Raw genomic sequence first — 23,295 nt, 5'->3', positions numbered from 1 at the left:
GTAGTGCCCATGCACCTCTTCGGACAGCTTCCACAGTACAACGTGACGAATGGGCACTCTACCTCCCTCCGGCAGACGCTGCAGTACACTGGTGAATAAGCCCATTCCACCCACGAATCACAAATAAAGCCTGCGTTTCTTGGATCCCTAGTCGGCGACCCCCATAAGGCAGCGTCCCACTCCTCCATCCACCGAGACGTCGGCCGTGGGGTCAAGCCTCCCCAGCTCCATGCCCGACTCGGACCCGGAATCAGTCTCTGTTCCCCTCTGGAGATTCAAGCAGGTGTTCCAACCAAAGAAAAGGGAAAGGCTTTCAGACCACCTGTGGAACTGCCCTCAGGTAAAAGGAAGAAGCAAGAGACACTGCAAAATGCTGGGTACTTCTCCTGGCTTCGCCCCACTCCAAGATGGAACTTTCACAGCTTCACTCTGCTCCCAATATTCCCTTCCCATTGGCTACTTGGGAATTGGTGTTTCAATAATCAGAACGCTGATTGGTCAAACTGGGACGGCTGCTAAAACGATTGGTGCGGCCGCCATTGGAGGTCGCCTCGCAAATTTTTTAAATGCAAACTAGGTTCGAGGAAGAAAAGGTAAGGTGGAGGAAAGGGAAAGTTTGAGGCGGAGGCGGGCCCAATGAAAGGCAGCTGGCATTGGTTCATTTGAGGCCGAGGGGCGGCTCTCGAGCGCTCCTTCCTTGTGATTAGCCCAATTTGGGAAAAGAAGGAGGGTACTTACGGAAAGCGGCAGAAGTGCCTGCTTTGATTGGCCAAACCTGGCGGCAGGAGGGGCTCTCGCGGAGACGGATTGGTGCGACAGGCGAGGAGGGCGGGGCTCTGAGTCGGAGGTTTTGTTGTGAGGGTCGGTTGTCAAGCAGCGGCCAATCAGGGCAGGGGATGGAGGCAAGTGGGGGTCGCTGGAGCAGAGCCTCGGCCTCGGGAGCCGCAGCTGCAGGTGGAGTGGGCTACGGGGAGAGGAGGCGAGGGGACGGATGGTGGGCCCTGCACCGGGCCGAGCCAGGTGGGGCCAGGCCGCGCTGCGGCGGAGAGGGCTCTGGGCACGGGGAGGCTGGAACCCGTCCCCGCAAGCTGAGAGGAGTGGGAGGATCAGCGGAGGCCAAGGCACCAGCCTTAGCTCGGGTGGGGTGGGACCGGCGTGGAGGCCTGAGGGCCAAACGGGGGAGGCCGGAAGCAGAGCTGGGGGTCTGCGGGGTGATGGGTGATGAATAGGGACGCTGGAAGCACGAGAGTGAATGAATGGAGATACTGGTAGCAGAGGGGAAAGGGCAGTAAAGGGGTCTGGCGAGACAGGTACCACATTTGGGAACTCAGGAGACAACATGTATGTGAATGGGGGACTAGAGAGGCAGGACTGGGGAACCTAGGAGAAGGGATGGAGAGGAGAGGTTTCATGGGAAAAAAAGGCGTGGAGGAAGGGAGAGGAGGCACCGTAGGTGGCCTTTTAAAGTTGAGGAGTCATACCGACTCATGCCCAGCTGGGACCTAGTTCCCAGCGCTGTCCTTGGGAATTTCAAGAGACCAGGAGTAGTTCCCTTGCCACAGACTGGGGGTGGAGGTTGGGGTGATAGATCCTCGGGGCCCTGTTTGACATTCTCCCCAGAGAAGACTTCAGTACCTGTCCCTGGGGTGCCTATCCTGGGCCTTTAAGCTTAGCCTTGACTCCACCCCCTTCCTATGGGTCAGACAAAACGGTGACTCCCAGAAATCTATCAAACCTGCAGCCATGTGCTCTTCCTCGCTCCACTGCGGCTGCTGCACCTCCGGCACCAGTCTCCTGGTGCAGCGCCTCCTCCCATCACCCTGGCCTCTGGGAGGACTTTCTTTTTCCCTGTGTTCCCAGTCGCCCCACCTGAGGTGCCCCCTTTCCTGATTCTCAAATTTCATTTGTAGTGCAGCTCCTGGCCCTGATGGTTTTGGTGGGTGTCTGTCTTTATCAAGTGGCCTTGGTGATCCAGAGAGCTGTAACCACAGTCTGCAAATCAGTCCCCCCGCCCCCACTGAGCTTTCCACCCAGTGTTTCCTAACAAGCCGTCTCCTCTGTTTGCATTCTAGCCTGCTGTTGAGCTGAGATGGCTCAGCCTGACATTCCATGATCCAGGATCCTGCCAGGTGTGCTCAGGCTGCTGTGGATGATTTAAAACTAAGAGTCAGTCCAGAGCCGGAGAAAGGCATTCTGTCTGCCTGGATGTGTGGGAACTCCCTGCCAACCTGATTGGCAGATCTGGGGGGGTCCACCCCCACCCCTCAAGGAAGACAGTCTTTTGTGGCTGGAGCTTCAGCTGCCAGACAACTGAAGGATGGCCACCCCTGTGGTCACCAAGATGGCCTGGAAGTTGCGTGAGTGGATTTCTTCTTTTTTTCACACCCCATTTACCCTGTTAGATGTTTGTTCTTGGGGTGGCCTGAACCCCCAGCTTTGTCATCTGTTCTTGGCCCAAGGGGAGACTCCCAGGCCTTGGATTAAGACAGACCAAATGCAAGTAATGACTTTGGCACTTAGCTGGGTGGCGTTGGTCAGGCGACTAACCTTCTGGAAGGCTGAGTTTCCTGTCTGTACAGATAATCACACCAATGTTCTGGAGTTGCTGCGATATTCAAGTGGGAAAATGGACGTAATAAAGCACTTAGTGCAAGGGTTCCAGTCAGGCTGACAGGCAGGGTGGGGCGAGAAATTCTGAAAGACTTTTCTGGCATTTTCAGACATCCCAAAGTCAAACTTCCCCAATCCTGTGAGGGCATCTTGGGGCGGGGCCAGGAGAGAGGACAGGCAGAGGGATGTTGGCAGGTCTCTGGCACATAACTGAGTGTGGGCACAACCCACCCCCATCATTACGTGGCAGTCCCAAGCTCTTTGATCGGAGGACTTCTTTATCCTCTAAAGAATTACTGAGGGCCCCAGAGAGGTTTTGTTCATGGGGGTTGTATCTACCATTATTTGCCATGTTAGCAATACTGGGACATTTTCAAACAAGGACACGTCATCAAACATGCTGTTAGTGATGATGTCATCACGTCATATATCTTCACAGTGGAAAACTCCACTGGGTTCTTATGAGCAAATGAGAGCGTAAAAGTCAGATACTGTATTAGTATTATTATAAAAATAGTTTTGGTCTTGAAGACTCCAAGTTTCCCCAGATCTCTCTCTTTTTTTTTTTTTTTTTTGAGGACTGCTGCCCTATTCATTGGTGCCTCTGTAGGCCATTCCCCTCCCCCCTTGGAGTAACTGGTTGGCGTAATTTTGGTGCCCAGCTGGTCACCTATGCTATGAGTTGTTCCTTGGCAGTTTCCAGAGCTGGGGCAAGGCTCCTTCATTCCTTAACTGTGGGAATTTGGGCAAAGCTATTTGCTGGGCCTCGGTGTCTTTATTTGTAAAATGAGAGGTTTGGACCATTTTCCAATTGCTCCTCTGAGCCTGAGGCTTCTGGGAAAATCCTGTTAAGGTTTCCTAAGGAAGGTGCACTTTGGACCGAGTGGCTTTGCGTTTCCTGGGGTTATACATCAATCCCTGTAACAACTGGCCTTTCCTGAGCCTAGAGCCAGGCAGTAGGTGACAAAATAGGCAAGGTCCCTGTGAAATGGAGTGCGAGCCTGGGGAGCGCGACCGGCAGGAATCAGAGCACCACACCCCTCTGTCCCTCTTTAAATTCTAAGCTGGACCTGTGCTTTGAATCAGTTAACTAGGCGATGGTAAGTAGGGTAGGAAGGTATTGAAGGCTTCCTGAGCCACACGTACAAAGGCCCTGGGGTGGGAAGTTCAGAGCGATGGAAGACGTCTAGGGAGCCATGGGCTGCAGCACAGCGTTGGGGAGAATGTGGTCCCACGGAGGCTGATGAGGACCCCAGCCCTTCGGAGGCTTTGCTTTAGCTGAAAGGCAAGACCATGTGACAGTGAAAGTGCTCGGGTGGGAGGTCACATGTTCAGGTGTTTCACACTTTCCCTGCACAGCAGTTTAGCTATCTGAAGGGCCCAAGGCTAGTGACCTCTGACTCCCTGTGGCTCAAGAGTCTGAGACTCAGAAGGTGCTTGGCCCGCATGGGGTCACTGAATACTTGTGCCTCTGGCCAGAATGCGGTGTTCCCAGCTCTGGCTGGGACACCGGGCCCGGGTTGTGCCACCTGTGCTTGGGAAGCTGGCGTGGGCATCTGCCACAGGGTGGAGCAGCAGCCACCTGTAGATTCTGTGCGACCTTCATCTGTTTGCACTAAAATCCAGTACCCAGGCCTGGGTGCCGGTTTGTCTTTCAGGCCAGAGGGGAGCCCTTGGCCAGTTCCCTGTGCTGAGGCCTCTGCGTGGTGCCCGTGGTGTGCCGCCTCCTCCCTCCCGGCCCTCGGGGGCTCTGGTCAGTCCCTGATTGGGCTGCTTAGAGGGGAGTGGTCTGAGCCCTTCTAGAAGGGCCTAGCCTCCAAATTCCTTTCACCCCCAAGTCTGTGGCTCTCCCAGCTGTTTGCCCTGGCCCAGGAACTAGCTGACCAGGCAGGAGTATGAAGATGAGAACTTTACCACTGTCATTCCCCCGCCGTCTCGCCAGTGCCGGGCCTGGAGCAGGCTCCCACGAATCAAATATATAATGGCTGTCTCCAGGGGCAGTGGTCCTGAGGCCCAGAGAGGGATGGCGGTGTGCCCAGGAGGCCCCGTGAGGTGGGCTCAGCCAGAACTTTCCCTGGAAAGCATGAGAGGCAGGGTAGACACCCAGGCCTGTAGATGGGTCACGGGTGGGGACAGGGCACACACGGAGTGGCGTCAGAGAAGGGCAGAGTGCCTGAGGCTTGGGGGTGAGTGCTCAGGGAGAAGGTGGTTTGCCGCTTTCTGGCCTGGATGGCACTTTGACCCTGCAGAAGCCCTTGAACAGACCAGTATCTGTGGCTAGAGCCTGGAAGAGCCCAGGTTACTCTGTCCTTGCTGCGTCCAGAGCTAGAGAGGGTCAGGGCCCTGAGTCCCTGCCTGGCATTTGGGCTGCAGGGGACTCTCACCCCAACAGGGGCTGGCTGCCACCTGTGCCTGGCTCTGTCCAGGCCCTGGGGTCAAGCCTGCGGCCAGGTTCCCGGGCAGTGTTGATAGCCCCTCTGAGCCAGGCTGCCGGGCCAGCAGCCTTCCTGGACCCCGTTCCCCAGCTTCCCTGTGGTCTGAGGTCCTTACCACAGAGACCCCCAGGCAGGGGGGAGGGTTGTATCTACCATTATTTGCCCGAGGCTGTTGCCTGAGCCAGCCTCCCAGTTGCTCCCTAGTTGCCTCAGCGTGTTGGCATGGTGGGGTTTTCCCTCTTCTTGGGTCCGGAGACCTGTCCTGTCTATCTCTTCTTCCCAGGAGGGACTCACTGAGGAATGAGCTTAGAGACCTGGGCTGCCTCCTGGCTCCTGGCTGTGCCTGGTTCCCCCTGGAGCACTGATGCCCCTGGGGCTTTACTCTGCTGCCCCACCGCTGCCCCAACAGGCCAGACCAGGGGCCCTTGAGGCTGCCCACCAAGATCTCGCCTCCCACTCTGTCTGGTCAGCCCTCACTTCCACCCCCTCACACCCAGACCTCTCAGTGAGCTGCCCTCTCTTTGTGCAGCCCACCTTCCCGTGCCCACCGGGGGTCCCAGTGCCCGTGGTCTTCGCGGTGATCGCCCTCAGCCTGCCTGACAACACAGAGCCCTTGCTCTAGCTCACAGGCATGTCTCACTGAATCCTCAGCAGCTCAGTGAGCCAGGCTCCGTTATTATCCCCACGTACCAGACGAGGAACCCAGCCCTCAAAGAGGACGAGTGACTTGTCTCAGGCCACACAGCCTGCAAGAGTGGAGCTCGGATTAGAATGAGGTCCATGATTCTGAAGCCGGGGGCTGAAGCCCTGGGTGAGCTCCCCGGGGGACAGCTTGTTTAGATTTGACCTAATTGGTTCTTAAAGTGTCTTCCCCAAAGAGGAGTTTGTATACACAGCGAGCGGCAACTCACAAGGTGCTTAGGTGGTATGTGGGTCAATATTTTCTATCTTAGTTATTGTTTTCATTTCCCTTTTTGTATCAGAAAAAATATATTAAACATATCACACTTATAACTTCATGGATATTATTGCTTACAAGACAGAGTTAAACAAAAATAGCAAGTCATGTTTAAAAATCGAGCATAGTAAGGTCAATACTATTACCAGTGAATGTGCAGAAAAAGGAAGAAAACCAGGAGGCCTCGGGGTGGGACGGGAATGACTGGGGTTGAGAAATAGCCGTTTCTGGTTCAGGCCCAGGCCCAGCCTTGTCAACTGGTATCACAAGGGGTGTCTGGGCCCAAAGGGGAGCCAAAGGCCAGAGCCTTTGAGAGGGGCATCTGGTGCCAGAGCTGGTGGCCAAGCAGGGCCAAGCCCACCCTTGCCCCATGTGGCCTGTCCAGCACCTGACTGGCCCCCCGTGCCCTTTCCTGTGCAGAGGAGATTGTCGCCCATGCCAGCAACGTGTCCTCGCTGGTGCTGGGCAAAGGCTCCGGGCGGCTGCTGGCGACAGGCGGGGATGACTGCCGCGTCAACCTGTGGTCCATCAACAAGCCCAACTGCATCATGGTGAGCCTCGGTTGGCGGGTGGGGGCAGGGCAGGGGAGGGGACTGTGAGAGGGCGGGGCTGTAGGTGGCAGCAGGCACCCGCTCCTCTGGGTGCCCATCCTGAGGGTAGGGGGACAGAGCACAGCATCCGTGCCTCCCCTAGCTGTCTGCTCAGGGAGACCCAGGGCAACTCCAGATGGCAGGGACAGTGGCCGGTCCTCGGAAAGGGGATGTCCCCCCTCTCCCCCCGCCCCCCCCCCCCCCCGCTGTAGAACAGCACTCTGGGAGCCTACATGAGAAGGCTAAAATGAACTTGAGCCTGCCTTGCCCAGAGCCCGTCCGCCCATGCTCAGCTCTGTGTGGGGTGACTGATGCGTTCCCCACCTCATTGCACTAAAAGGATCTCAGGGCGCTTGGAGCAGGTCAGGGAGCTGGTCCTCTGACAGCACTCTCCCCTCCTGCGCACACGACTGCATTCAGTGCCGAAAACTGGGGTCTGAAACAGGAAGTCATAAAGGAGGAAAAAGCACGACTGTGAATTGTACAGAGTTCCATCATCCAAAGACCACTATGCTGGTGTTTTGGTCGGTGCCCTTGTAGGTGCTTATATAGATACACAGACATGCAGGTGCATGCATGTGCAGGAGTGGTTCTGTGCATACACACATGCGCAAGCACACACACATGTGCAAACACAGAAATATGTTATTGAATGGAACAATACGTTATTAAAAATAACAATATGTGAGCATTTTCCTGTGTCAACAAATCCCTTCTAATGACACAATCTTTAATGGCCTGGTGGTATGCCGTTGTGGGAGGAGCCAGAAGTGGAGCCCCACCCCCAGTGTGGAGGCCCTGCACAGCCGTTTGGCTCTGCTTAGCCACACGGTGAACATTCCTGTCTGCCTACATCTTTGAATAGATCTGTGATCAATGCATTCAATCCAAAGGGGTGCACTTTTTTTAAAAAGACTTTCAAAACAGATTGCCAAGTTGCCCCCAGAAATCAGTTTACATTCCAACCAGGAACGACAGACCCTCACTCTGTCCCCACTCTGTCCCCACTCTGTCCCCACTCCCGTGCAGCACCGGGTAGTATCATGCTTTCGACTCACGAGGTCCTACCGAGGTGCACTCCTGCCCACGGCGTTCGGGAGTCAGACCAGCTGCTTCTCACTGAGGAGCAGTTTTTCTGTCCCCGACCTCCATGAGGAATGGTCTTAGCAAACACTGATGGAGTCACCACCAGGCTGTGGGCTGTGGAGTGACCCTCCACAGGTTTCCGATTCTGGCCTCTCTGCAGAAAGCTGGAGATGCCGGCACTTTCCACCCTTCCTCCTGGTCTCAGCCTGGCCCAGCTCCGGTTGGATGAGGCTGTCTGTGTTTTCCAGCAGAGTGACTCCCAGGCTGTGGGCTCTGAGAGCCCCTTCCTGGGAGCGTGGCTGGGTCCTTCGGGGATCCAGGCCTTTCAGAGGGGCAGGATGGGTGCCGCTGGCGAGCCAGGCCTCACCGCTGTCGTGGTCTCCACTCCTGAGGGGCTTGGGCCAGGCAGAGAGTAGAGATGGAGCAGAGCCTAGGTGGGTGGCAGTTTGGACCAAAGGGTTGGCTGCTGCCCTCCAAGGGGCCCAGGGCCATTTCTTCAGTGGCGTCTGTCAGGAGCATGGTGAACAGGGGAAGGGGTGGGAAGCATGACCGGGGTCTGACCCACTCTTAGCCCTGGGAGCTGAGGCCAAGGCCAAGGGAGGCAGCTGCTCCACCGTCTGGGAGAGCTGGGTGTGGCTTTGTTGCTTGGGCCACTTCTTGCTGATGTACTTCCTGGGGTCCCCTCGTTTGGGGCAGCAGCTGGGTGTCTGTCCACGCAGTGCACTGAAGCCTCCACCTTCTCTCCACAGAGCCTGACAGGTCACACGTCCCCAGTGGAGAGTGTCCGCCTCAACGCCCCCGAGGAGCTCATTGTGGCTGGCTCACAGTCGGGCTCCATCCGTGTCTGGGACCTGGAAGCTGCCAAAAGTAGGCCTCTGTGCTTTCCTTCCCCGAAGGCCCCCGTTTAGTCACTTCCCTCTGTCCCGACTAGGTTGGGTGCCTCCCTCCTAGATCACTGACCAGACAGCGTGGTGACCACCCCCACCACTAGCCCAGCAGGAGTGACCAGTCCCATCTCAGTGCGCGCACCTAGGAGCTGCCTAGTAATGTCCAAATGGATGACTGTGTGTATGGGCGGGTAGGTGTATGTGTGGATTCAGAACCTGGAAGGACATCAAGCGCCACCAGGGGCCACACAGCACACATGAAGAGGTGATGTAGCTGTGTAGGGCATACTGGGGGCACCCCGAGGCCCCCACTCAGCATCTCTGACTGCTGCCTGCAGGAGCGGGACTGGGGCGGCCCGGCCTTCTGTCCCCCTGTACTTCGCTTTGATTGCATTTTCGCCATTTGAGGGGCTAGACGGAGTGCGGAGGTCACATGCCAGTAGTTCTGCAAATATCCACAGTGGAGAGAGGGAGCCTCTGTCCCTCTCCTTTTCCCTGGAGTTCTGCTCCTTCCCTCCATCTATCTAAACAGCATGGTTATGCTGCAATTTCTTTCTAAAAACGTTTGGTACGTTAGCACAGAACACTGTGCAGGCCCACACTGAGAGGTCCAAGCAAACCCGTCGCTCTCTGTTGATTGCCCGCCTCTCGTCCGGCCCCTTTAGCAGGTTGGGCAGGAGGCTACCCGAGGCCTGAAGGACAGGGGGAGAAAGGTTGGCGTGGATTTTGGCAAGCCTGCTTTTCCCAGAAGAAGCCCCCTGCTGAGCTGAGACTCACAGGTCTCCGGGCCTCTCCTGGCATGTGTCTGCCTTTGCTGTAGGACAGTGGCCGTCATCCACACACAGCCACACACACCCACTGCCAGGTTCATCCTGCCCAACAGCAGCTGACTTCTTGTGTAGATGGCCCTTAAGAAAGATGGCATCCCCGGGCCTCTTGGGTGATGCTTGCCCACCTAGTGGTGGGCTGCTTAAGAAGAACGGACTCCAGGATCTCAGAACGAATGAGCTGCAGGCTTAGCAACTCAGCACATGGCCCCGCTGAGCCACAGCCTGGGCCACACACAGGACCCACGTCATCTGTGCTGGGGCATTGCTGGACTCAAGGGGCCAGGGTGGAACAAGGCCGGCTGCCTGGCCTCCAGCTGAGAAAGCAGAAAGCCTCAAGCAAAAGGGGGTTCTCCATCTGGGGAGCCTCTGCCTGGACCCAGATCCCAGTGGACAGCACCAGCCATTCACCAGGCCCTGAGGAGCAAGGGCAGAAGAGAAGACACGGGCACCATGTGTTCTCAGCCACGAGTATTTCACACGTAAGGGAGATGTGAGCGCTCCTTAAGGTGGGTGAAGACCAACCGCAGGCCGCTGTCTGGAACCCCTAGGAACTGGTCTCCCAGGGCTGGCCGCTCTCAGGCTCGTCACACACACGTGGCCCAGACCCCACTCCCAGGACATGGCTCAGAACAGCGGCGGCCCAGTTCCCGGCTTTCAGTGAGCTTCCAGGGGGTTCTGGTGCAGAGCCAGGTCGGTCAGGCCTCACACTTGGTGACAGCCCCGTGGCCAGGAGTGGCAGGAGCTGGGACTCGCATCCTTGTGTCAAAGTTCCCATCCCAGCGGTCTCCACCTTGCCATTTGCTGCCTTGAGTTTGGGGGGTTTCTCTGGTAGGAGAGAAACTTGCCCTCGGCAGCCTTGGCAGGAAGAGCTGAGACCTCACGCCTACCTCCGGCCCTGCCCACCACTGCATGAGTGAATGGGACAGGCCAGTTGGTACCTGGGGACAGGAGGCGTTCTGGAAGAGCTGCTATCACACTGGTGGCTTTGAAAGGCAGCCCATCACTGGAGGGTTTGGGCAGAGGATGAGCAGCTGGGAGGGCTGGGGGTTCCCTCCTGGGACTCCCATGGCAGCTCCTGTGATGGAGGCCTCCTGAGGGCCCTCCTGGGACAGAAGAGCAAAGGCAGAAGTCACGCCAGAAGAATGTGGTCCTGCCTGCTTTCCATGGCACAGCCCGAGGAGGAGGGCAAGGGCGGATCAGCTGGGATGCCACAGGACGGCTGCCTGCGCTTCACAAAGCCGGCCCACGCAGGGCGGGACGTCCTCTCCGGGTGTGGCAGGGTTTGGAAACCTGGCTATGCCACTCCGAGCTGGGGGCCGAAGCAGGAGCCAGCAGGAGTCCGCCCCCTTCAGGGCCTGGGCCGGATGGCATGTGCTGCCACAGATAGTGAGGAGGGGCAGCCTCGCAGGGTTTGGTGCGATGGAGTTAATTGCGCAGTGGACAGGCTCGGCGGGTGCCCTGTCACACTCTTCAAGGGACGTAAAGGGAGCGCACTGGGCCCCTGCAGAGGCCCACACAGTGGGGTGCGTGCATGTGGTGGGCAGTGGGATGGGCTTCATCCTCCAGGCAGATGGCAGCCAAAGCAGCTCTCTGTTACCCACTCTCAGCTGTGCCTGTCCTGTCCTGGGAGCTTGAGACACGTGTGACCCAGCGGCTCAAGAGGAAGGCGCCTGGTTTAGATTCTGGCTCTGCACCTTGCTGGTTGGCCTCCAGTGGGCCACTCCCCCTCAGAGCCTCTGGCCCTCACCCGCCCCCTGGCAGTGCCGGGCTTGGGGAGGCTCATGCTCAGAAGTCACTCAGCCTGTGCAGGGCACACAGAGGTGCTCGGCGGGTGTCCTGGGACAAGGGGGCTGCCCAGAGGCCATGGCACCAAGTACTGGGTCATCCCTGGGGCCACAGGACTGAGAACCAGGACAAGTGCCTGAGGAGAAGGTTCAGCATGGGAGACAGGAAAGGATGAAACCAGGGCTTGTGCAGGAAGACAGTACAAGGATTTTTATAACTCGCATTTATTGAGCACTTATTGCACGTCCGGCTCACGCTAAGAACTTTACGTCCATTGCATTACATAATCCTCACCAGGACCCTGCATGAGACTGCCCAGGGCCACACGGCAGACCAGGAGCAGGGCCAACGACTGCTCCCCCTCTGCCTGGCTCCAGAGCCCCGGGACTGGACCCGGAGGGGTACAGACTGTTGTACAGTAGTTTGTTTAGTTCACCTGGTGCTCAGAGCTCGACTCTCGTCCCTGAAGTGGTGTGTCTGGTGTCTGTGTGAACACCTCCGTCAACGGAGAGCTCACTACCTCTCTGGCACCCTGTCTCACCTGGGCCCCAACCCAAGCATGGCTGGACTCCTGTACCACTTGGCCCCAGCTCTCGTGGGGTGATCGGGTCCATTCAGACAGCGGAATTATAAATCTTTTAAAAAGGAAGACACACCAGGCCAGAAAGAGGAGGCAAATTTGATTGGTACCAGAGACAGAAACACGATTTCCCTGCGGGCCGAGCTGGACTGGGCCAGGGAGCTGCCTGCAGAACCCTGAAGGGTGGAAGACGTGGTTTCCTGGGGCAGCAGGAGGTGATTTGCCCCACGACCCAGGTTCTGAGGCCCTAGGCCCGTCCTTACAGCCACCCTCCCTGGGACGGTGGACTAGTGTGGGCCCCAGGGCTACCCCAGGTGTGCCCTCCACGTGCCCTCCCTGGGGCCTTTGCCCACCACGTTCCTCTCCCTGGCACCCCTTGCCCTTCGCTCTCAGGAGAGCACACAGGGTCCAGTCCAGAGGCAAACCGGAGCGGGGGGAGAGGCTCCGGATGCATTTCTGGGGGCTCAGTTAGTAACAGAAATGGCTGTTGCTTTTCAGAAGGAAAACCAGAAGATTAGTTGTCAGGGTTGATTCCCCCCACATTTTAAAATCTGTGCTCTTCTTCAGTTAATGTTAAAGCCCACGCACACACAACAGCCCTTCTCCTCCGCCATTTTGTCCACCTCCCACATGCTGTCTCTTCTTGCTTCCTGCTAGTCCTCCGCACACTCGTGGGACACAAAGCCAACATCTGCAGCCTGGATTTCCACCCGTACGGCGAGTTCGTGGCCTCGGGGTCCCAGGACACGAACATCAAGGTGAGATGCCACGCTGAGCCCTGTGTCTTGCCCTAGGCTGGCAGTGGGACCCAGCTGTGTGTCCTTTCTGCGGGGGCAGGTTTTTGGCTCTTTGCGGGGGCGTCTTCTCTCTCTGTGGCAGCATTCACACCTGCCTAGAGAAGGGAAGTGTGGAGGCGCTCGGCAGACATTTCTGCCCGGAATTACCAGCTTTAGTGCACAGTTTCAAGAGTCCTGTCATGTGGGGTGTGATGGCTTGGAGGTGCCGGAGCCTTTCTCTGTTCACAGCCACACACTGCCCTGCGGCCCAGGCCTTAGGCCTGTCCAGCCCCAGCCACCCGGGGCTGTGACCTCTCCTGACTCTGCCCCTCTGCTCCTCTCCCTGCAGCTCTGGGACATCCGGAGGAAAGGCTGTGTCTTCCGGTACAGGGTAAGGAAGGCACCCTCGTGGGTGGTCCCACAAGCACCTTGCAGGAATGGAGCATGGGTGGGGCCCCGACTGGCAGGGGCAGGAGGGCCCTGCTGTCCACCATGGGTGAGAACGTGGCAAACGAGAGTCCCAATGGGAAGCGTGGACCCAGAGCAGAGCAGGGGTGCTGTGGGTGGTCCACCGGACCCCCAGCATTCCACAAATTCCCTCAGAACTGCATTTACCAAACTGTGCCCTGTGCTCTGGTTTTACAGGCAGGAAACAGGCACCATCAGGGGAGGGGGTGCCTATGCACAGGAGTGTAGGAGCACTGAGGTTAATGTGGAATTAGTATTGGAGGTCTGCAGACCCTTTGGCGTGCAGAGAGGGCAATCTTGAGTTCTTAGAGCAGCCTGCGGGACAGGGTCCGTGACCGCGTATGGGGAGCCTTACTCAGTGGCATCTCCTGGGAGTCTGTCCCCTCGCTGCCGGCTCCCCGGTGGGGGAGTGGGAAGGAGAGCCCCCTGGGCCAGCCCCTCAGGTGAGCCCCATGCCCTGCCTTCTCCTCAGGGGCACAGCCAGGCCGTGCGGTGTCTCCGGTTCAGCCCCGACGGGAAGTGGTTGGCATCAGCTGCAGATGACCACACAGTGAAGGTACCCGCAAGCACAACTGGGGCCCAGGGCTGCGGGCTGGCGTCTGCTGGCCACACTCAGGCGGGGTCCTCACCTCCCTCTTGGTTGGCATTGCGTGTCCCCAGCCCATCCAGAGTGGACGGTGGAGTGTGGATAAAGAGCTTGGGCTGGAACGGTGGAGTGGGGGGGGGGAGTGGCAGGGCCCAGCCTGGTCCTCACCCCCTCCCCACCCCGCCGCAGCTCTGGGATCTGACCGCTGGCAAGATGATGTCCGAGTTCCCTGGCCACACGGGGCCTGTCAGTGTGGTGGAGTTCCACCCCAACGAGTACCTCCTGGCTTCTGGCAGCTCCGACAGGTGAGGGGGCGCAGGCCCGTTGCCCATGACCGCCATTCCTCACATCTCTGCCTCCGAGTGTGTGTGTCTGTCCCCAGTCTGTGTCTGTGACCCAGGGTGTCATATGCTTGATGAGCCTATGTGGAAGGTATTAACTGCCAGCCCAGACCACGTGGGACCCTGGTGCCATCCCTCCGGACTTTGGTCCAAAGCCCTTGTTAGTCTCCCGCCCAGAGTCCCCTCCCCGAGCCTGCCCAGGGCCAGCAGCCCCACCCTACCCTGCCCAAGGCATTGCCCTTAATGGCTCTGAGTGGGGGCAGGAGGAGAAAGAAGCTGGCCGCCCCAGCCACTGGCCTGCTTGGAGGCCAGATGGGGGCCCTGGCTCCAGCATGGCCTGGCTACCTTTGCAGGACAATCCGTTTCTGGGACCTGGAGAAATTCCAGGTGGTGAGCTGTATTGAAGGGGAGCCTGGGCCCGTCAGGTACGCAGGCAGCTGGGCAGTGGGCTTAGCCCTTCCTCTGGGGAGGTGGGGTGTGGATGTGGGCGGGCTTTTCCCATCTCCGCTTCTGCTCCCTCGTGTCCTCGGGTCCCCGCAGCCTCCGTGGGTTTCCTAGGACCCACAGCCCACTCTCGCCCGGACCAGGAGCATCCTCTTCAACCCCGATGGCTGCTGCCTATACAGCGGCTGCCAGGACTCGCTGCGTGTCTACGGCTGGGAGCCTGAGCGCTGCTTTGACGTGGTCCCGGTCAACTGGGGCAAGGTGGCCGACCTGGCCGTCTGCAACAACCAGTTGGTGAGAGAGCTGCCCACCCTCCCGTCGGGCCACCTGGCTGCTTGTACCAGGCCAGCAGGCCCCCACTTCCACCAGGCCCTTGCAGGGGCCCCACCCACCTATGCCCTAGCCACTCCCGGAAAGGGCCCCACCCCAGCTCTGCCCTTCCTGCAGATAGGCGTGGCCTTCTCCCAGAGCAACGTCTCCTCTTATGTGGTGGACCTAACACGGGTCACCAGGACAGGCACGGTGGCCCAGGACCCCGTGCAGGACAGCCGGCCCCTGGCTCATCAGCCACCCCTCCCCACCGCCCCCCTTCGGCGCATCTACGAGCGGCCCAGCACAACCTGCAGCAAGCCTCAGAGGTGGGCTTGGGGCTCGGGGTGCTGGGGGCGTGGGGTACTGGGGGGCCCAGCACAGCCTGCAGCAAGCCTCAGAGGTGGGCTTGGGGTGCTGCGGAGCACAGGAGGTGGGCCCATCCCGGGAAGACTTTGGGGTGGGGCGGCCTGGCCTCACGGGCTCCAGCCCCCCTACAGGGTGAAACAGAACTCGGAGANCCGCCCCCCTTCGGCGCATCTACGAGCGGCCCAGCACAACCTGCAGCAAGCCTCAGAGGTGGGCTTGGGGCTCGGGGTGCTGGGGGCGTGGGGTACTGGGGGGCCCAGCACAGCCTGCAGCAAGCCTCAGAGGTGGGCTTGGGGCTCGGGGTGCTGGGGGCGTGGGGTACTGGGGGGCCCAGCACAACCTGCAGCAAGCCTCAGAGGTGGGCTTGGGGTGCTGCGGAGCACAGGAGGTGGGCCCATCCCGCGAAGACTTTGGGGTGGGCGGCCTGGCCTCACGGGCTCCAGCCCCCCTACAGGGTGAAACAGAACTCGGAGAGCGAGCGCCGCAGCCCCAGCAGCGAGGATGACCGGGACGAGCGGGAGTCTCGGGCGGAGATCCGGAACGCCGAGGACTACAATGAGATCTTCCAGCCCAAGAACAGCATCAGTGAGGCCTGGCTCCCACCCTTCGAACCCCAGCATCCCCTTCTGTGAAAGGGATGCAAACGATCCTCCAGGGGCTGCGTCCATTCAGTTCCCGAATTCCTAACACCCACCTGGCAGACTCTGTTCCCAGGTCCTCTGAGCCCCAGTAGAGCCCTGGCAGCCACTCAGTCCCCTGAGCAAAGGGAGGCCCACAGGGCAAATGGGTGGGAAGGGGCAGGGTCCGCAGTCTGCAGCAGCATGCCTGGAAACTACCTTCCCACCCACCTCCGTGTCCTGACAGGCCCCTGGACCCCAGGTGACCTCAGCCCTAGGGGCTCAGACAGGAGCCTCCGCCAGCCAATGTGAATCCCCAGCCCCTTTTGCCTCTACAGGTCGGACACCACCCCGAAGAAGTGAGCCCTTCCCAGCACCCCCAGAAGATGGTGAGCTAGAGGGTGGGGCAGGGCCTGGCCTCCAGGCTTCCCAGTCCTCAAACCCCCGCCCCTCCCCCGGCATCCCCTCGCTGACACCACCCTCATCCCTCTCCCACTGGCTCAAGAGCACCAACTGTGCTGGTCCCTGGGCTAGGCCCTGGTGAGTCCGGACGGACAAGGCAGGCAGGCAGGCGCTCCCCCCAGAGCCTGCCCCCTTGTGAGGAGGGCAGATAGACAGACCCCCACACCTCGGGTCCAGAGACAACACGCGTGCTGTGAAGGAGCACGCTGGGTCTGGTGAGAGAAGTAACCTGCTCACCACTAAGCACCCCCCCCCCACCACCACCGCACACACTTCCCGGTGCCCCCTCCACACACAGTTCCAGATGCCTGCTTCCTGCCAGGCCTGGGACGGAGGAGGTAGAAAGTGGGGGACAGGCACAGCCCCTGCCCTTGGGCCTCCCCAGGACTCACACTGCTGACGCTTTCCTCCCTGGCTGCCCGCGGGCTCCTGCTCTGTCCCCCACAATTGCAGATGCCATCAGAATCTCACCCTGACCCCCGCCTTCTTCCTGACCCAGAGGACCTTTCCTTTTGCCCCCCAGACACGGCCATAGCCAAGGAGGCGGCAAAGCCCAGCCCAGCCATGGACACACAGTTCCCGGTGCCAAACGTATGTCAGGGTGGTGGGCTGTGGTGTGAGACTCTCAGCGGGGCTGGGACCCTGAGCCAGGGTTGGGGGCAGAGAGGTAGCCCTCAGGCCAGCCACCCACTGTGCTCTGGTCCTCCAGCTTGAGGCCCCGCCCTGGCCCCAGGTCGTCACTTCCACCCCTGTACCCAAGGCCGAGCCTGCCATCATCCCGGCCACCCGAAACGAGCCCATAGGGCTGAAGGCTTCCGACTTCCTGCCTGTGAGTGGGGACCTTGCCCAGGGGTGGGGTGGAGGCCCGTGGGGCAAGGGTAGGGCTTTGCTGCCAGCGCCTGGGCCCCTGCCCCACCAGGCTGTGAAGATCCCCCAGCAGACAGAGCTGGTGGACGAGGATGCCATGTCGCAGATCCGCAAAGGCCACGACACCATGTGCGTGGTGCTCACCAGCCGCCACAAGAACCTGGACACTGTGCGGGCCATGTGGACCACGGGCGACATCAAGGCAAGGGCCATCCTCGCCCCTGCCCCAGGCTTAGGGCTGACCAAGGAGAGGGCCACAGGATGCGGGGTGGTGGGGGGTAGGCAGCCCCTTTCACCACAGCGTGGCTGACTCCACCTTTATTTCTTCCACCCTCGTCCTCACCAGCTATTTATTGAGCACCTGTTTATGGGCCTGGCCTTGCAAGGATCCTTATTTTAGGTGGTCATTTTAATACCCCTCAAAAAACCCATCATCACACCACACCCAGGCAGGGGCCTCTGTCCCCAGCCCTCTGTGATGGGTGCTCTGTTTGCACAGACATCGGTGGACTCGGCCGTGGCCATCAATGACCTGTCGGTAGTAGTGGACCTCCTGAACATCGTCAACCAGAAAGCGTAAGTGGCCACAGCGGGCAGAGTGGGCATAATGGGCGGGGCTGGGTGCTGAGGGCACCTGTCCCCGGGCCTCTCCCCAGCTCCCTGTGGAAGCTGGACCTGTGTACCACAGTCCTGCCGCAGATCGAGAAGCTTCTGCAGAGCAAGTACGAGAGGTACGTGTGGGGAAGCCCTGCCAGCCTCACAGCAGGGAGAGGAGGGGACAAAGAGGCTCCCACAGGGACCACTCGAGGTGGCTGCCTCTGATCTGCCTCTGCCCATCTGCCTTTGTGTACTTGCTGTTTGTCTGTCTGTGGCTCCATCCTTCCATCTGCCTCTGAAGCTATGTCCAGACAGGCTGCACCTCACTGAAGCTGATCCTGCAGCGGTTTCTGCCCCTGATCACTGACATCCTGGCAGCCCCGCCCTCTGTGGGCGTGGACATTAGCCGGGAGGAGAGGTAAGGGGCCTGGCAATGTGCCTGTGTTGGGGGCAGGGGTGCCACCCCTGGTGAGGGCACACAGGCCCAGGGGCCCAGCCCACTCTTGGGAGGCCCTGCTGGAACAGCCGTGGAGGAGGCTACTGTGTCTGCAGAATCCCTGGCTCAGGGCATCAGGTGGGGGTAGCAGAGCCTGGGCTCCTCCACAGCCTGGCTTTGCCGTGAGTGCTGGTGTAGCCTAGGAGACAGGTGGGGGTAGTTAGGACAGGCAAGGCCCCCGGGTCAGGGGGTCATGGTGTCCGGGCAGCTGGTCACCTCAAGCGCTGCTGCCCCTCTGCTCACAGGCTTCACAAGTGCCGGCTCTGCTACAAGCAGCTCAAGGGCATCAGCAGCCTCGTCAAGAGCAAGGCGGGCTTGAGCGGCCGCCACGGCAGTGCCTTCCGGGAGCTGCACTTGCTCATGGCCAGTTTGGACTGAGGGGTCCAGTGGGCGGGGGCACCTGGCAGCCCTTGGGACCTGGCCTCAGCCTGCACTCCTGCCCCCTGTGCGCCCACCGGCCCCAGAGCCTCTGCCCTGCCCCCTCCGCTGCCCTGCAGCCGTCCTGGAGGCAGCAGCACTGGCCCACCGGCGGCCTCCACAGCCCCGAACTCGGACAACTCCTGTCAGCAGTGGCTGCCCAGCTTCGCCCAAATCTTGCTTCCTGGGGCAGCCAACCAAGCCCTGCGGCTGCTGCTGTAATTTATAAGGCAAATTTTATTAAATTTGTAACTATTTACTTGTGGGATTTTTTGCGGGGAGGGGCGTATCTGGCCACAGGGGCTTCTGCAGGGACGGTGCACCAGGCTGTGTGGCCAGCAGGGGGCAGCAGTGCCAGGCCAATGGGGCCAGTTCTGACTGGAAGAGAGGAAGGGGAGGCAACAACTCTTCCTCCATGGCTGGGAGAAAGGCGAGGCCGAGGAGGCCCACCACCTGCTCTGTCTCAGCCACACTCCCAGAGGTGCACTGGGCCCTCCATGGCCAACAGCTAAATCCTGCAGGATGCCAGGACCCCACCTCACAGCCATGGTCACCACCGTGCTGGCCCAGAGCCCAGCATGCATCCTGGCCCCCCACACAACCTTCAGGCCCAGGGCTGGGAGGGCAGGCCCCACACCCGCCTTGGAGGGCCCTGGATAGACTTCACTTCGTGCAGGAGTCCCCAGTGCTGGCTGGCCAGGACAAGCTACCCCAGCCAGTGGGCTTCGCTTCTGTTCCAGAGGCAGCAGTGAGTGGGTGGCTCAGCCCCTGTCGGAGGGGGCGCCCCATTGAGCACAGTATTCCCCCTAGGCTGGGACCAAGTCCAGGCCAACACACCCCATAGTGGGGGTGGGGGCTGCCCGCACTGGTGGTCAGGGTCCTATAAGCCCTGAGAGGAAGGTGGCCCACGCCTGTGGCCAGTTCACTTACAGGGACAATTCCAAGACTTGCGGAGCCTTCGCTTCCCGTCTGCAAGGTGGAGGTGCCAGCACTGTTCGTGGGTCGGTCACTCACCATCAGGGAGGGGGCGCCGGCCCCCAGTTGCAGGTGTTCGGGACACGCCAGGCTTCCCTGGGGGGCTGCAGGCAACCAGCAGGCAGCGCCAGCACCCCTGCCCCGCTCCTGATGGCCAGCGGCTCGCGAGACCCACCCTTCCAGACCACGCTTGTGTAAAAAGGCTTTTATTTTAATACATAAAAATGGCTAAGCTTCCAAAAGTTCTTAAATAGGGTTTCAGAGGGAGGAATATGTCAAGAGGCCAGGGAGCAGGGAGAGCTGGTGCCAGGCAGATGAGGGGTACAACAGTCCCCACCCCCTGGCCTCCTGCTAGCCATAAATACGGCCCGGCCTGGGGCTGACTGGGCCGTGTTCCTATGTACACCAGTGCACACCATATACATGCCCCATGGGGCGCCCCCTGGCGGACTTTCCCTGGCATGCCCACCAACTGACCAGCCTGTTCTGGTTCCTGTGCCTCCCAAGGGCCCCTCAGCTGCCCACTTCACAGGGCACCCTGCAGCCTGGGAGAGCTGGGCCACTCAGGGCGTGGGCCACCCTCCCGACACCACTGCCCTCCCCACAAGGGGCCACTATCTGAGGGTCTGGGCCTGCCGGGTGGAGCAGGACATCCCTGTCCTTCCAACCTAAGTCATTTGCACCATGAGCCACAACTGAGAGACCATTTCCTTCTGAACATGTTTCATCTCAGGGGAGACAGAAGAGGGGCCTCGCTCTGGCCTCTGCCTCCCGGACCCCCAGCTGCAGCAGGCGTAGGCCAGTGAGGCCTCAGGACCTAGCCCCTGGCATGGTGGGTGGACGCATCCATCAGTCCATCAGACAGGCAACGGCCTCGACTTTCCTGTGGGGGGGAGGGGCTTGTTAGTCTCTGTTTAAGAGCAGGCAGGAGCCCAGCAGAAGCACACAGACAGCAGGCAGCGGAAGGACAGACCCAGCCGGGAGCAGCAGGCGCCCTGCACAGCCCGACAACCCAAGACGAGGCCAGGCAGCAGGTGGCGCTGGGCCCCCAGCCCACACTCACCTGGAGACTCTGCAGCCCCAGCCTCAGGCTGAAATCAAAGCAACAGGCGTCTCACTGGGGGGCTTGCCTGGGGCCAGGACCCCTCAGGACCCTGCTGCCCCTGTGTCTTTGTGCGCCAAGCACTCGCTGGGCCTTTCTGCAACTGGGGCCACCTTGGGGGCCGGAGGCCTGGTTTCCAGTCCTTTGACCAGGCTCACTGCTCACCGGGGACATGGAGTGAGCCCTGTCCTTTCCGCCCCCGGAGCCAAGGCCCAGGTCTAGTGATGCCAGACCTGCTGTGGAAGGCGTGCCCCATGAGCCCAACCTGGGACACTCATGGCCTGGGCCTCGAGGCCCCCCGCCCAGCTAGGAGGGGGTCTTCGGTTTCCTATCTGTAAAATGGACCCCGCACTATCTGCCCCCATTCCTGGGCCCAGAGAAGGATGTGGCACAGGCTCTAGAGGTGTTTTAGAAACTTTTAAGAAGAGAAAGTAAAAAGCCTGTCCACGTAAGGGCAGCCCAGCGGCTGGGACTGGCCTGCTGGGGATGGGGCTCACCCACCCACCCATTCCCTCCCCGAAGGCTCACCTGAGGGCTGCAGCCTCCTCCGGATGGAGCCTGGGCGGCTAGTGGTCCCAGAGCCGGGGGCCGAATGAGCCCGGGCTGAGGGCTGTGGCGTCTGGCAGGCTGCCTCCCACTGTGGGCAGGGCAAGCAGGTGGGTGGGGCTGTGCTGCCTCCCTCCCAGACCTGCTGCCCTCCCCTCCCCTCCCAGCCTCCTGACACCTTCCTTATCTGCAAAATGGGCGTGGCAATGGCGATGCCCCAGCTCAGTTGTGAGAGTTAAACGAGAGTAAAGAAGTGACCTAGTTACCGCTGAGCACCTGTGTGCCCACCTGCGGCCCACCTCTCCGACCAGCTGAAGGCCCCACAGGGACCTCCGAGGCCCCGAAATACTGGGGCTAAAGAGCCTACTGGGTTTGGGTTCACAGTCTGGCTCCAGCCCCTCTGGCAGCTCTCCTCCCTCCCTGCCCCCCAATCCTGCCCCTCACCTGGAAGTCTCTGCCCACTGCCCCTGCAACAGGCCTGTGCCATTCCCCTACCTCCAGATGCTCCTGGCTGGACCAGGACCCCAGCTCTGCCCTGCGGGACCCAGGGCCCAGCTCCACAGAGCGGACCCTCTCAGCAAACTTGAGGGAGTAGAGCGTCTCACTGGTGTTCTTCTCCACGGGGGACACCTGGGGAACACGAGGGCTTGCTTTCCACCGAGGCCAGCTGCCCCCACAGAACTAGAGTGGGCAGCATGCTTGCCGGAGGGCGCTCACAGCCAGGGGCCCTTGTGAGGCGCCCGGCGCGTGTGGCCAGGTCTGCTGGGGAGACCGGAGGGGTGCGCGGCACTGACTTTGGAGCTGGGGGGGACAAAGGTCCCTTCTCCACATGGCTTGGGTACCTGGAAGGGGTCCCTGGCCATGATGCTGGCCAAGCCCACCCAAGGCCCTCACCTGCACCACCATGAGGGTCTTGCTGTCCCCACTGAGCGAGTCCTGCAGCAGGTAGGTGAGCTTGGAGTTGCGGAAGGGCACGTGGCCCTGGCGGGAGCGCAGGGCTGCGATGACGTCCCCCAGCGCGGAGAGAGACTTGTTGATGTGCTGTGCCTCCCGAAGACGGCTGCCTTCCGCCCCGGACTTGCCCACGCGCTCCGAGCCGGCCAAGTCCACCAGGTTCAGCTTCCCTGCAGGGAGCGCACCAGGCAGGTCACGAGTGCCCCGGGGGCAGGGGCGGGGGTGCTCCGGCCTGGCTGCCAACGGCCCTCACTCACCCGTAGTGCGGAGGCCAGTGCTGCAGTCCACACCACGCACAGTCACAATGAGCAGGGCATGCGAGCGGGAGCTGTGCTCGTTCAGGTTGGTGAACTCTGTCGTGCGGTTGGTGTGGCCAAACTCAAACACCTGGGGGTGGGGGTGGGGGCGGGGCAGGGGGCGTGTCAGAGGCACAGGGCTTGGAGTGGAGTCTTGGAACCACCCCATCCCTGCCTGTGAGGGGTGAACCACCCTGCATTGTACAGAGGAGGAAACTGAGGCCCCAAGAGGTGAGGGGACATGGCTGAGCCAGAGCAGTCCAGCTCTGGGTGGGAGCTCCCCAAATTCCCTGCCCCAGCCCCCGGCCCACACCTTGTTGATGTCCTCCACGCTCTGCACCTGGAACTCAGTCAGGCCCGGCACATATAGCTGCCCACTGCCATCTGGGCACAGCCGGATCTCCAGTTTCTCCTGGGGCTCCTGCCCCAGCAGGTCCCTGGTGGGGAGGGGCAGGCCGGACAGTGACTCCCTTTTCCCACGTCTCCCACGGGTGCACCCTGCAGGGACGGGGAGGCCACTTCCAGGGGGAAGGAGCACCTCCGTCTACGCATCCCAGGGCTCAGAGTGAGCCCTCCTGCCCTGCCTGCTGGCTGGGGGTTGGGCCGGGACCAGCAGAGTCCTCGGGTACAGCCCCCATCTCCCTTCTTCAGGGAGATCCCACGTCCCATCCCACATGGTTCTGCACCAGGGCCGCCAACCTGAGCGCCTGCACCCGAGAGAGCCGCCCACCTGAGGGCCTCGTTGTAGATCTCGGCCGCACTGACGGTGATGGCGTACTCCCAGTCGGACGCCTTCTCCTGCACCTCGGCGAAGAGCAGTTGCAAGGCCCGCTGGTTGATGCCTGGGTTCTCAGGGGTCCCCTGAGGGCGGGAGCAAGACCCCAGTGAGCTAGGCCCCTCCCCACACTGGGA

At 60.5% G+C, this 23,295-nt stretch overlaps 2 protein-coding genes across 7 annotated transcripts in view; one reads left to right on the top strand and one right to left on the bottom strand.

Annotated features, from left to right (window-relative positions):
• Nucleotides 1-830: 830 nt before the first annotated feature.
• Nucleotides 831-18,770, top strand: KATNB1 (katanin regulatory subunit B1). Of its 2 annotated transcripts, none has more exons than XM_037041632.1 (20): nucleotides 831-954; nucleotides 2,073-2,357; nucleotides 6,424-6,554; nucleotides 8,429-8,546; nucleotides 12,419-12,519; nucleotides 12,887-12,928; nucleotides 13,478-13,561; nucleotides 13,781-13,896; nucleotides 14,286-14,357; nucleotides 14,520-14,670; nucleotides 14,824-15,014; nucleotides 15,509-15,639; nucleotides 16,010-16,060; nucleotides 16,657-16,724; nucleotides 16,843-16,962; nucleotides 17,053-17,202; nucleotides 17,500-17,576; nucleotides 17,657-17,731; nucleotides 17,899-18,015; nucleotides 18,339-18,770. In XM_037041632.1, the coding sequence occupies exons 2-20, from the start codon at nucleotides 2,318-2,320 to the stop codon at nucleotides 18,469-18,471; spliced, it is 1,968 nt and encodes a 655-aa protein (XP_036897527.1). In that variant the 5' UTR covers nucleotides 831-954; nucleotides 2,073-2,317; the 3' UTR covers nucleotides 18,472-18,770. The 2 variants fall into 2 exon arrangements, with proteins under 2 accessions (XP_036897527.1, XP_036897526.1); XM_037041631.1 differs by having other exon boundaries at nucleotides 831-1,020.
• A 905-nt stretch (nucleotides 18,771-19,675) lies between these two features.
• The window catches only part of KIFC3 (kinesin family member C3), a 63,251-nt gene continuing 59,631 nt past the window's right edge, over nucleotides 19,676-23,295 (bottom strand). For 4 of the 5 annotated variants that reach the window (XM_037041626.1, XM_037041629.1, XM_037041630.1 and 1 more), the window contains 7 exons: nucleotides 23,114-23,244; nucleotides 22,697-22,820; nucleotides 22,345-22,474; nucleotides 22,028-22,257; nucleotides 21,629-21,763; nucleotides 21,116-21,224; nucleotides 19,676-20,368 (listed from right to left, as the gene is read on the bottom strand). In XM_037041626.1, the coding sequence (XP_036897521.1) occupies nucleotides 20,343-20,368; nucleotides 21,116-21,224; nucleotides 21,629-21,763; nucleotides 22,028-22,257; nucleotides 22,345-22,474; nucleotides 22,697-22,820; nucleotides 23,114-23,244 (885 nt within the window). In that variant the 3' untranslated portion in view covers nucleotides 19,676-20,342. Of the gene's footprint in view, nucleotides 20,369-20,548; nucleotides 20,577-21,115; nucleotides 21,225-21,628; nucleotides 21,764-22,027; nucleotides 22,258-22,344; nucleotides 22,475-22,696; nucleotides 22,821-23,113; nucleotides 23,245-23,295 lie in introns of all 5 variants that reach the window. The other variant, XM_037041627.1, reaches the window with a different exon arrangement.

The sequence above is a fragment of the Sturnira hondurensis genome, unplaced genomic scaffold, assembly GCF_014824575.4.
Source record: "Sturnira hondurensis isolate 20B ecotype Veracruz unplaced genomic scaffold, ASM1482457v3 Scaffold0003090, whole genome shotgun sequence".
NCBI lineage: Eukaryota > Metazoa > Chordata > Mammalia > Chiroptera > Phyllostomidae > Sturnira > Sturnira hondurensis.
The sequence above is the reverse complement of the archived record's forward strand: the minus strand, read 5'-3'. Positions and strand labels throughout refer to the sequence as shown.

Excerpts from the sequence above, each read along its gene's own strand:
- KATNB1 (XM_037041632.1), top strand. The coding sequence starts at position 2,318 with ATGGCCACCCCTGTGGTCACCAAGATGGCCTGGAAGTTGC. Across the intron at positions 17,203-17,499 it reads GGACCACGGGCGACATCAAG|ACATCGGTGGACTCGGCCGT; the intron begins GCAAGGGCCATC and ends CTGTTTGCACAG. Across the intron at positions 18,016-18,338 it reads GACATTAGCCGGGAGGAGAG|GCTTCACAAGTGCCGGCTCT; the intron begins GTAAGGGGCCTG and ends CTCTGCTCACAG.